Raw genomic sequence first — 13,970 nt, forward strand, 5'->3', positions numbered from 1 at the left:
TCTACCCTCTGTACGTCTCTCTCTCTCACTACCCTCTATACGTCTCTCTCTCTCTACCCTCTGTATGTCTCTCTCTCTCTACCCTCTGTATGTCTCTCTCTCTACCCTCTGTATGTCTCTCTCTCTCTACCCTCTGTATGTCTCTCTCTCTACCCTCTGTATGTCTCTCTCTCTACCCTCTGTATGTCTCTCTCTCTCTCTCTCTCTCTCTCTACCCTCTGTACGTCTCTCTCCCTCTACCCTCTGTACGTCTCTCTATCTCCCTCTACCCTCTGTACGTCTCTCTCTCTCTCCCTCTACCCTCTGTACGTCTCTCTCTCTCTCCCTCTACCCACTGTACGTCTCTCTCCCTCTACCCTCTGTACGTCTCTCTCCCTCTACCCTCTGTACGTCTCTCTCTCTCTCTCCCTCTACCCTCTGTACGTCTCTCTCTCTCTCTCCCTCTACCCTCTGTACGTCTCTCTCTCTCTCTCCCTCTACCCTCTGTACGTCTCTCTCTCTCTCTCCCTCTACCCTCTGTACGTCTCTCTCCCTCTACCCTCTGTACGTCTCTCTCCCTCTACCCTCTGTACGTCTCTCTCTCTCTCTCTCTCTTTCTACCCTCTGTACGTCTCTCTCTCTCTCTCTCTCTACCCTCTGTACGTCTCTCTCTCTCTCTACCCTCTGTACGTCTCTTTCTCTCTCTCTCTCTACCCTCTGTACGTCTCTCTCTCTCTCTACCCTCTGTACGTCTCTCTCTCTCTACCCTCTGTACGTCTCTCTATCTCCCTCTACCCTCTGTACGTCTCTCTATCTCCCTCTACCCTCTGTACGTCTCTCTCTCCCTCTACCCTCTGTACGTCTCTCTCTCTCCCTCTACCCTCTGTACGTCTCTCTCTCTCCCTCTACCCTCTGTACGTCTCTCTCTCTCCCTCTACCCTCTGTACGTCTCTCTCTCTCCCTCTACCCTCTGTACGTCTCTCTTTCTCTCCCTCTACCCTCTGTACGTCTCTCTCCCTCTACCCTCTGTACGTCTCTCTCTCTCTACCATCTGTACGTCTCTCTCTCTCTCTCTCTCTCTACCCTCTGTACGTCTCTCTCTCTCTACCCTCTGTACGTCTCTCTCTCTCTCTACTCTCTGTACGTCTCTCTCTCTCTCTACCCTCTGTACGTCTCTCTCTCTCTGTCCTCTGTACTTCTCTATCTCTACCTTCTGTGTGTGTCTATCTCTACCCTTTGTATCTCTCCCCCCCCTCTTTCTCTGTGTGTGTCTCTCTCTCTTTCTCTATTCTTTGTATCTCTGTACTTCTTTAACCTCTGTATCTCTCTCTTTTTCTACCCTTTGTACCTCTCATACCTCATGTACCTCTACCCCCCCCACACACACACACTTCTCTGCTAAGGTATGAATAGGGTCATTCATACTGGAGTTTTATTAAATAAGTAGAAGGATCATGAGAACAAGTTGAAAGCAAAATTGCAGAAAACATTGATTTCAGTGAGAAAGTAAAAATCTTGTTGTGTTGAGGGGAAATTTAATGACATAACATCTGAAGTAGAATTATTAAGATAAATTATTTGGCTAAGTTTTTTTTTTTTATCTCTACTGCTATTGTAATACTTCTATTGTAATACTTCTATTGTAATACTTCTATTGTAATACTGCTATTGTAATACTTCTATTGTAATACTTCTATTGTAATACTGCTATTGTAATACTGCTATTGTAATACTTCTATTGTAATACTTCTATTGTAATACTTCTATTGTAATACTGCTATTGTAATACTGCTACTGTAATACTTCTATTGTAATACTTCTATTGTAATACTGCTATTGTAATACTTCTATTGTAATACTTCTATTGTAATACTGCTATTGTAATACTGCTATTGTAATACTTCTATTGTAATACTTCTATTGTAATACTGCTATTGTAATACTTCTATTGTAATACTTCTATTGTAATACTTCTATTGTAATACTTCTATTGTAATACTTCTATTGTAATACTGCTATTGTAATACTTCTATTGTAATACTGCTATTGTAATACTTCTATTGTAATACTTCTATTGTAATACTGCTATTGTAATACTTCTATTGTAATACTTCTATTGTAATACTGCTATTGTAATACTTCTATTGTAATACTGCTACTGTAATACTTCTATTGTAATACTTCTATTGTAATACTGCTATTGTAATACTTCTATTGTAATACTTCTATTGTAATACTGCTATTGTAATACTTCTATTGTAATACTTCTATTGTAATACTTCTATTGTAATACTTCTATTGTAATACTTCTATTGTAATACTTCTATTGTAATACTGCTACTGTAATACTTCTATTGTAATACTTCTATTGTAATACTTCTATTGTAATACTTCTATTGTAATACTGCTATTGTAATACTGCTATTGTAATACTTCTATTGTAATACTTCTATTGTAATAGTTCTATTGTTGGCTCTTTCAAAATCTTGAGTAAAGGGTAACTGAACTTCATTCTCCTCAAAATTACCATTGTTGAAATCTTTTACCTTATCTCATGCAATAATCCTTTTACCGCTCACAATCCAGTAACAATCTGTTTTTCATTTTCACACATCAATCTTCTATAAAGATAACTTTCACCACAGATCAATTAAAATTGGCAACCAACAAAACCATTCTATACCAATTAGTTCAATCTATCTATTACCATTACACATATGGCAATATGATTATGAACCAAACTATCAACTATTGATGATAACAAAAATTTATTAACACAATCTGAATTCAAAAATTACTCTGGATGTACCAAACTTTGAGTTTTTCATTTCTAAGACTATTTTTCTGCTATATTGGATTATAAGAAATTTAGATAACTGTAGAAATTTACTGCATTTAAAATAGGAGCTAGGTATTTTAGGACGACTGTAAGAGGCATGTTGCTTACATTGAAAAAAAAAAACTTTGACCATCATTCAATCAAGACGAAAAGTTTAGAGATAAAAATTGACTAAAAGTATAGTAGAAGCGATATATTTAATGACTGAAACATTTAACGAATGATTGAAGTAATATTAATTAGCAAAATTTAACATTGGAGTTAAGATATTCAATCAAATCTATTGTCGGTAAATGTTGTGGCTGAAGAATTGAATGGATATTAAAATTGAAAGCATGAAATTCATCTGATGATCAATATGCAATCAAGGTAGTCGTAGACACATGTAAAGGTAATCAGAAGAGATGTAAACGTAATGCAATAAAGGATCAATACAACAGAAAGACAACTGACTGTGAAGACAATCTTTCAACCTAGAAAGTTATAGATTTTTTTGATAATGTTCACCGTGCAGACAATGGATGCTTGGTATTATCACAAAGGATAAGAACCAAAAAGGAGTTTTTTGAATCGCAATTCTGAAACAACACTGTTTTGTGCATATTATAATATACCAATCTAAACTAAGCACAAAAGCCAACTCTCCTTTCAGAGGAAACTCTTTTGCTTTTATTTATTTCAATAAACCTCCATCTCACTAGCAAAATTATATCTTCCATACTGTCAGCCTCTATCTGGCTTAGTGATATATGCATTGTGTCATTCCAGAGCCAGTGTTCACATGGTTAGTCTCATTTCATGTCCTGACGACTTTTACTCTTTTATGTCTTTGAGATCGGCCTCCCCTATAAGTATAAAGATAACTTGGGATCCATGTGTGTCAAATAAAGGAATAGTTAAGGCAGTGGTGGATCAATATAGCACCAGGTTTCTAATAGAAAACCAAAAAATACATTGACTCTTATGGTAGCTTCCTTCAATCTTCACAGACTATGAATACCCACTGTAAGGGTGCCTGTGCATTGAATTCTTGTGGCAAGAGTTGCATAATCTCCAACCACACCTTTCCTGAGTCGACATTGTTAAATACCAGTGGCAAGTGGAGGTTCAGGACAACGGGATAATTGGAGAGCACATACAGCACCTGGAATTCCCAAATGGTCACCCATCTGCTACTAGCCAGGCTCAACATTTCTTAACTTCAGTGATCTTATGAGAACTACTGCGACAACGTGATTCTGCCATATTGAGTGCTATAATTTGTAGATGACAGACAATAAAATTTCTTAAGTATTTTTCTACCTTTCTTGTTGCATGAAATTCTGGAAATCGGTTTTTATAGTCCTTCTGTATGCAAATGTTATTGATATTTTTTATTGATTTTGTTTGTTCCCCCCCCCCATTTGACTGATGTATTTTTTTTTTTTTTTTTTGTATTTTAAACGTAGAATTAAATAATTTGAGATGATGTGAAATGGGAGAATGTACTAAGAAATAGAAATCTCTGATTGGTTGAAGATTCTTAAATAGTTATGTAAGGTAAGATGCAGTTAACAGACAGGTGGTCATGTGGGGCCTTCTCATGGTCACAGATAAGGAAACAAATGCTGTAGCATCCTAAAATCCTTTCACACAAGCAACCAGTAATTAAAAGTCTTTAACAATATTCCATTGTTTTCTAGTTTAGTTACCATCCTCCTCCACCATCACCACCACCTTGCTTTTAACTAAAAATTTCTTAAATCTTAAGTATGGGAGGCAATACATGATAAATATCTAATTACAGACAGTTGCATATTTTAATGAAGGATTGAGTAATTTATATAAATAAATGTTGCACATTGGTTTATTCTGGAATTTTATTTTTACATTCTCATGAAGAGTAGAACAAAGATATGGAATTATGATAATGGTAAAAATTCTAAGAAATAATGAAAATTAAAGAATAAATCAACCCAAATGTAAAAATATCAAATTAAAAAAATATTTGTTAAACCTATTGATTAAAATATTCGTTAATTATTGATTAAAAAATCTTGAATCTTGTAGAATGTGAATTTTTTTTTTTTTTTAATTCAATGATTTGTATTGTTTATTTAAAGTGTGCTATCAAGTGATCTTTTATCATTTTTTCAGCATAAAATCCCTACACTGCAATAAGTTTGTTGAATAGCTAGTTATTTAATTGTGGATTGCAAATTAAATTAAAATTTATTGGATTCTTAAAAATAAAACTAAATAGAAAAAATTAATTCATCGGGGGAAAAAACAAAAAACAATCTGTTGGCGATAAAAAAACAAAGTATTGAACAATTTTTATCCCAAAATATACCATCTTATTTTTTCAAGTTTGAAACATTAAAAAAAAAAAAAAAAAAAAAAAAAAAAGAAGCAAAATGAAATTAAAAATGAAAAAGAAAGACAAAAAGGAATCCGCGCCCAGCAAAACAAAGGGATCATCATTTAAGTATGAACTCTTCGAAGTGTTGGACTGTTTGATTTGTTTCCCTTGTGTGAAATGTATCCGATACTTGCATGAGAAGAAAAAGCAGAGCTCCTCCTCCTCCTCCTCCTCTTCAGATGGGATAGCCTTGGAACAAAGGGAACAGGTAAGTTATTCCAAGGCAAATTTCCAGGAAGTGTTTCTATGACTCCAGTGTACTTCTCTTAGATTGAAGATTTGCCATGTCTGTAACTAAAACATGGCACAATTTCCTAAGTCGTCATTATTTTCTCAATTTTATTGAAAATATCAATAAATTAAAAAAAATAAAATTGTCTGAATATTTCTACTGTTAACCTTATCTAATACTGTTCTGTTAAACATATAATTGTATTCATGTTATTTGGATTATTTGGAATGATGTTCTCATCTTGAATATTATTTTCACAACATTTTGGTCAATGTAACCGCTAACCTTCTTCAGGTGTCTCTTGTCAAACTTGGGAATCTGCACACAATTTTGAACGGAACTCTTTATTTAATCCACAGGGTTAGCATGCTCTCATTCTGGCAGCCATGACCAAGTAGAAGTCCTAAGTGATTTGCAATTGTATTTTTGAGTGTTGCCCATACTGAGGATTGAACCTTCAACCTCCAGAACAGTGTAACTATCTTATAACTATGTGTATATAATTGTTTGTATATATGTATACACAACCAACTGGCGATTCAGTCTGAATGACGAACAAATTGACATGTTTATTTAAAGAAAACTGCATTTAATAATGACTGTTTTATTGATTTTTTTTTTTTTCAAAATTCTTTAATTTTTATAAATTAAAGATCCTGTCCAGTTGAGAAAGCAATTAAAAACTTTGTTTTGATCGTTAAAGTAAATTTATCAATGAAAGCTGCTTTCATTCCAGTGTTTAAAACAGCTGTTAACAAAGAGATTCTATTCTTCAGACAAACTTAAACATAGTTTCATTTGAAATAATTTTCAAACTATATTAATAAAACTATACTAATAAAACTATACTAATAAAACTATATCAATAAAATTATATAATTTAAAATTCTATTAATAAAACTAGTAAAAATATGGAGTTTACACACAGTAGACTATCTGGTGTCGTTTGAAAAATGAAGTCAATCAAGTGTAAAATCCATTAAAATATAAAACTAAATATAATTACCAGTATTTTTCAACACAATAATCAAGTCAATATCTTTATGCATGAAAAAAATATGGCAATTTGAAATTACAGCAATTCACTAAAACTTTCAAAAACCTTGTATTTTTAACTGGAAATCTCATAAAATACTAATTTTCCCCCCAAAAAAACTGAAATTATTTTTGTGCTTGTTGAATTGGATTTTTGGTAGTCATTTATCATTGTATCGACCTCAAATTCACTTTTTTTTTTTGTTGCTTTCATGCATTTTTTTTTTAGCATTTTTGAAGACATAATTTTGATACAACTTAACCTAAATGTGTCAATTTTTGCAAAAATTTTACTTAAAATGATACTTAATATAATTTCCAAAACTCCTGTAGTTTATAAGTACGTAACCGCATGACTTTCCTCCCGCATATCTAGTGTCAGGTATAATTTTCATAGACAGAGCTTCTTTGCAAGGACTCCCAGTTTGTAGACCAAACTACCATGGGATTGTTTCCCTGCAGATTACAGCATAGTTGTCATCTTTGAATCCAATGTCAACCAGCATTTGTCATATATGGTTAATTAGTAATCAAATTTTGTTCATTGTACTGATCAAATTTAATACTCCCATAGTGTTCTTAATCTTTTATCTAATAATCATTCCATCCAAATAACACTTATTTTCAAGTGACTATAGCTTTGATAAATCGTGACTCAATAAAAAAAGTATTCCTGAGGAATTCATTGGTGCCAGCTTTTTAGAGCTTTTATTCATTCATCTCTGAATAATACAAATTATCGCCCCTTATTCAGAATAAAATTTATTAGACATAATTCATAAAGTATTGTTTACATTGAGATATAAAACGAATTAACAAAATTGATCAGAAATAGATTTCCTCATGAAATGGAGTCTTGTTGAAATCCTTTTAGTTTTTGACTGCTTGATTTAAAGCAACGTCATGTTCTGCGCAGTCTGATTATTAGATAAGCTTCTTCATGATGCTTTGTGTTTTATCCATTTTTTTATTTTCAGGCTAGAGGAAAATAAGTTTTAGACTAATTCCCCATGAAAAATCTAAAGAATTAAACTAAAAATCTTCAGCAAAAATTGAGCAATATTAAAACAAGCAAACAAATTAAAGTTATTTTCTGGACTTCAACTTATTTAACACTAGTCTGGGTACCCTGCATTGCCTGGGTGTTTGGAGGTGTGTGTTGAGCAAAAAAAAAAAAAAAAAAAAAAAGTGGTAATAAGCAGACAGGCTTGAACCCGTACCGCGAAGAAGAAAAAGAATGTGAAAGAAAAAACGTGACATCTTTGCTGTGGCGCCCATCACCAAACCGGAAGTGGCAAAGGTTTAAATTATGACTAGTCAATCGAAAAGTGGGGATGACTTTTGAAAATATTGGCATAAAAAGCGATTCCTTCCTGTATCCCTTATTATATTTGAACAACTATCCACCCCATAACCCCTAATAATTTATCCCTTTACTGTATCCTCTATTTCGCTCAATTAAAATCTTAGTACACTGCACCCTGTATAATTCATCTCCTCACTTATCATAATATTATGCCTAATAACATATCTCTTCTAAGTACTGTTGTAATCTCAGATGCCCCTGCTAAAAAATACCAACTTAGCATAAATTTCATATCTCATGTAAAAACCTCCCCATAGTTACAACACATCTACATATATGGTTAGAGAAGAAACATCTTTCAACTTACCCTATATCCTCGCCGAGAGTTTAAACACACATACTGTCCACATACATTAAACCCACTACGACAGACATGCTATACACCTACTCACATTATATATTGCAAACTACTCTCGTCCTTTATCACAGAGATCAATATAGTTCCCCCCAGACAACCTCAATTTATTTCACTCCTAATGAAACTATTGCTAGACGTCGCATCCCCGTTATGTTACCTAGCATCTTCTTTAGTCCTCTGATGAGAAGCATTAGGCTTTGAAATATCATGGTATAAAGAGTTCCTTTTTACCCAAATATCCCCATTGATATATATCCCTATTAAACAAATGAATAAATCTCTCTATATATATTATTATATAGTTCTTATACCTTCATTTTCTCTCTTTACTGAATCCTATATATATATATATGACTTGGAGGCCATCAGCTAGAATCAAAACCAAAACATATAGTTCTCCAGCATTATTCATTACCATCAATATTTAACCAATAAACTCTTAAACTACAAGTCACATAACACTGAAATTAACAGGAAACAGTAATCACACACCAAGGATGGTTTATAACAAGTAAAATCTTTGTTTGGATGGATGAATAACACATGCAGAAATATGTCGGCAAGTAAAAATGCAATATGTTCATTTCAATTTACCAACATATTTCTACTACTTTTAAGCATGCGCAAATTCATTCATAGCTTCAAGTGGTTTGACTCTGTAATAATAAATATGAAATCTGCATGAATCAAAATATATTTAAGTGTGTTCTACAGCCCAGCAAGGCTGGGCACTCTGAGCTAGTTATCTAATTATATATATATATATATATATATATATATATATATATATATATATATATATTTCAACCTATGTTTTGCATTTTAAAAAAGTTAATAAATTATGAAAATCTAACAAACTGATAACAAATCAGTAAATGTTGTGGAAATTATTTTTTTTTTATTACATGGTAGTCACCACTTATCAAGGCCCAGAAGCCACTTGGGGATAAAGGGTATTGCATGTACAGTAATCAATGGGATAATATCGTAGTAATCATTAGTAATGGAGATTTCATAAAGTGTTTTATTTAAGGGGGCGGTTTATCAGGAATTTGTTTATGTTTGATGTTTCTTTGTGCAATCTTTTCGCAACAATTTTTTGTTTTTAATTTTTCAAACACATTTTCACCAATAATGTAAATCTTTCAATATCAATACATGGAATCCCAATATCTGGTCAACAATTGTTACCAATTTACAGACAGGAATCGAGCATTTGTTTATAGTAAATAGTATAAGTATACTAACCAGGTTGAACAAGGACTTGCAGAAGAGGTGGGAGCGCTAGGGTTGCCCAGACACCTACCACTTTATTCCTGTTTTAAAAGTGTCCTTTTCATAGGAATGTATTATAGGCTTGTGCACCACCATTACAACATTTTTGTCATTCTTTTCACTTGAGAATCTGCCCTAAAAAAGTTCTCGACACGTCACTGCAGCTCAACATCAGATAATCTGATGATAATCGGAATCTTTTAACCATCAGATTGTTACTTTTTTATTTACTCTTGCAAAAAGTATGAATCTGCAATTTTCCTACAGCTATGTGTAAAATAGCAATTTGTCTTCAATTAGTTGTACAAAGTGATTTTATTCAGCATTAAATAGTCTTCAAAATGTATCAACTGAAATCTACTATTGAATGATAACTTTAATTGTCTATGGTTTAGACTGTTTGAAGTTATTTTTAATTTTGTGTTGAAAGTTAAAAATGAAAACTAGAAACTTTCTTTAAACCTATTTTTATTTTATTTATTTATTTTTTTTCAGGATGTCTCTGCCCCGGACAAAGCAACGTCCAAGGTGCCTGGTCATGCCGAACGTCTCTCTTCTGTGACATCCCCAAAAGAGGTTGTAGAAATTGTAGATCCTCCACGGCGAATCACAGAAGAAGAAGCCCGTAAGCTTGATGAAGAATGTGTCAGCAGATTCCTTAAGTTTGACGCCAAGCACATTACTGATGGTCAGGTAGGTTTTATTGAGATGTTCGGAAAAAAGTAAAATATCAACAAAATCATAGACCTGAACCAAAAAAAAAAGTAAAATATCAACGAAATCATAGACCTGAACCAAAAAAAAGTAAAATATCAACAAAATCATAGACCTGAACAAAAAAAAAAAATCATTAAACTCTTATTGGTCTCCCGACAAATGAAGGATTGGATCTAGTAATTCACTTCCGTTTGTCCATTCGCTTGTTCATACTTTTCTCAATAACCACGCCTTGGATTTTTTAAAAATTTTGCACAAACATTAGTCATGGTGAAAATAAATTTTCTACTTATGGAGGGTGGACCCTGCATACATGAAATTTTGATTTATTACGGAGGAACAAATCGAATTTCAAAATGTTTTTTTTTTTTTTTGATGAAATGTTGTAGAGAATATATAAAAGGATATAAAGTAATATGTACTATGTGTATCCATGACCCATTGGGTCACAACAATTACAACACTTCAACTTGATTTGATTTGAAAATTCATTAACTAACACATCTGTTAGGACATTTCTTTTTGCATAACTAAAAATGTCTCTTTACTTCTATAACTTTATTAGCTTTATTATTATTTACTCACTAGGAGTAGTCACTCAGGTCATCATTGAAGATTTCTCTTTGAGAACAACTTGTGGTTTTCTCTGGAGTGACCACAACTCTTCTCAGTATTCTCCACCTCTTTTGATAACTATTGCCAATGAATTTGTGTTATCATAACAGCCACTTACCATTGATTTCTCATTGGCAGCAACTATTGGTCTTCACTGAAATTTAAATAGCAAAAAGTCTTCCCAAGTTACCAGTTCTTTTTGCACTCATCCAGTGGATAGTCTGGCTAGTGCTTTCGATTTTTCCATCCTCCTTGACCTGCTTCACTTATTTGGTGCAGCATCAATTTCTGGTCACACGCATGCACAAAAAAAAGGTGGGTAGGGAAGCAGGGAGATTAACTTAGAATTATACAGTTTCAGTTTTCTTCATTCCATGTGATGCTCGTTTGCATTTTACATCTGTAGCAGTTTCTGTGTATCCAATTTGTGCCTGTAGCTCATGTGTGTTGGTCTCCACATTCAAGAGTTTTCCTTAATATTTCAGCAGTTTTCAAAGTCTTTCAGTATTGTTCCTAGCCTTACTACTATTGGTGGTGTTATCTTGACTTTCTTCATCTTCAGTATCTCTTTGATCCCTTTGGTCAGTTCAGTGTACTTGCTTCACTTCTCCATCTCCTTGATCTTCACTGTGTGGTCTGCTGGAACGGCAAAATCTACAATCTGGCAGAGCTTTTCCTTCTTGTTAACTAGTACGATATTCGGTCTCCTTGGTTGGATGGGTTTATCCGTTTGTATATCCATGTTCCGTGGGATTTTATGACTTTCATTTTCAAGTACTGCTGCTGGTTTGTCCATTTGCACCATTTGTCTGGGTGTTCAAGATTCAGTTGTCTGCATAATTTCCAGTGTGCTGTCTTCTTCACTTGATTGTGTACATTCTTATATTCTTTTTGGTTTGCTGCATTTGTTTATTATGTGGTTTATTATTTTGTCTCTTTGTCCACAGAGTTTGCATTTTTCTTTTTTTTTTTTTTACTACATTTTCACTCCAAACAAGACATAGTGCTATTTTGATATAGGGGGTTACTATCAGGGACATGAGTTGCAGGTATATTTTGTAGGAAGTTGAGCAGCAAGATGTCTGTTCACATTACACTTAAACTTTTGCATGTCAGTATGGTTGGGAAGCAGGAACCTGGAAGGGAATTCCAGAGTCTGTTTCTTGTTGATTTTTAGATCATCTAGTGTGGTATCAGTCCGCGAAGGAAAATCAGGGAGAGAATGGTTTGTTGGGTCCAATGTAGAGTTTGAAGCAAACCGACTGACAAACATATTAGCCTTTTCAATTGCCGTGCAAACAACTGTTTTCTTGTCTTGTCGATGATGTGATTGATTCTAATCGCGTTATCTTGTGTGGCTGTTATTAGGGATTCTGTTTCTCTTTTTAAGTTTCCTTTTTGTAGCCATGTCCAAGTGTCTTGCCATGTAATTTACTGATATGTATGTAAATTAGATGACGAAGCTGATTAAAGAGAGTCACTCTTTCTCTAAATGATCACATTCTAAATGATCACAGAAATATTAGATGATTAAATAAACATAGCGTGACAGAAATACATAGATAGAATGAGAGATCAATGACTTGTTCTGTTAATTATAAATTAAGTTAAAGATATATTTTAATTGTAAACAAAACTAAATAATCTTGAAAACGCTAGGAAAGTACAGATTATATATATATATATATATATATATATATAATGATTATTTCATTTAATCACATAAATTAATATATGAAGATGTAATTTTATGCGTAAATTTTTCAGTATTTACTTCAATAGTGCTTGATACATAGGTAGAGCTAGGTAGTAAGTGAAATATATATGGCAATTTAGCCACACAGAATATTCCACGTTTCATTCTCGTAAGAATTCTCACGGAACGACCTCTATCAAACTACTCGGTCAATTTTTGGTCTACAGACTTGAAATTGGCTATGTAAGGAATTCAGACCTGTGGAATAAATTTGATTTGTTTTTTTAGCTTGTAAAATAGCTGCTAAGGGATTAAAATTGATAAAATTGGGGGATGGAAGTCAACTTAAAATGCTCCTCTACATCTGCGCAAATATATATTTATACGTTAATGTCGTTTAATATTGAGTTTTGATTTCCATGTGTGGTTAGTGCAGGTGGTAACAAATGAGGCTGGAGTGTTAGATGTTTGGGTTTCGATTTTAGCTGATGGCGCCCAAGTCATTATTTTTTTTACTTTTGAAATTACTATGTATTAGGTACAATATAATAATCAACAGATTATTGGCTACAGCCAGCATTGTCGTTCACCCTAGGAATTTCAAACCGGAGATTTTGTCCAAATCCAAAACCAGAGTGTTAATTACCCATGTTGATGGACAAAGTCAGGGAGGATCATAGAGACACATGGGAACTGACAATATCAAGTGCGATTAGATGAGAGAAATAGATTAATATTGCACAACCATTAGTTTCTCCGTAAGATATACCCAGTTGTGGATGGCCCACGCCACGCCTTCGAACTCATCTACAAACCCTGCCCCCAACCCCCACCCAGGAACAACTCTCTGAAGAAGCAATGAAGATCGAATATTACATCAACGTTGAATCGACCAGCAAGCATGAAGAAGAAATGGAAGTTGATGATACCACAGGAAAATGTACACACCCGGTCAGTCCTCTTCCGTTAAGGAAACTTTCATGTTGGAAACGAGAGCCCCAAGAAATCTATCGCTACAAATGTACGGAAAATCATACAAATTTTTTCTTACATGTCAAGATGACCACGACAATTCATTCTATGGTCATGGGGGAGAGGCATGTATAGGTATGTTGTCTGTCCATGTGGTAACCAGGGATGATCTCTCTTGAATAGGAAGTAACCAGTGGTGATCTCCCCTGAGATATATATATATATATATATATATATATATATAATCACAGATGTGGCCGCAGACATTTGCATTATGTGTTGAGCTCAGCAACAAGCTGGAAGAATACATTTTTCGACTTTATGCTACCATTAAAACATTACAAACGGACCTTGTGTTTAATTTTGCCCTCGTTTGATGGCAGGTGAATCGTGAACAAAAAAATAGTATATATCAAATTAAGGTTACGTCTACTTACAAATGTTTTTAAAAGCCAATCTATAACTCTGTTTTGCTATTAACCTAT

The 13,970-nt window shown here is 33.7% G+C and overlaps 1 protein-coding gene across 50 annotated transcripts in view; it reads left to right on the plus strand.

The window, feature by feature from the left end:
- LOC145243857 (oxidation resistance protein 1-like) overlaps positions 1-13,970 on the plus strand; it is an 886,868-nt gene that overhangs the window by 625,991 nt on the left and 246,907 nt on the right. For all 50 annotated transcript variants that reach the window (XR_013862960.1, XR_013862953.1, XR_013862955.1 and 47 more), the window contains one exon: positions 9,981-10,178. Coding sequence is in view for 37 of the 50 variants with exons in the window: in XM_080106914.1 (XP_079963040.1) it covers positions 9,981-10,178 (198 nt within the window). In the remaining 13 variants the exon portion in view is untranslated. The remainder of the gene's footprint in view (positions 1-9,980; positions 10,179-13,970) is intronic.

The sequence above is a fragment of the Euprymna scolopes genome, chromosome 22 (genome assembly GCF_053919585.1).
Source record: "Euprymna scolopes isolate OS-2025 chromosome 22, ASM5391958v1, whole genome shotgun sequence".
NCBI classification, from domain to species: Eukaryota; Metazoa; Mollusca; class Cephalopoda; order Sepiida; family Sepiolidae; genus Euprymna; species Euprymna scolopes.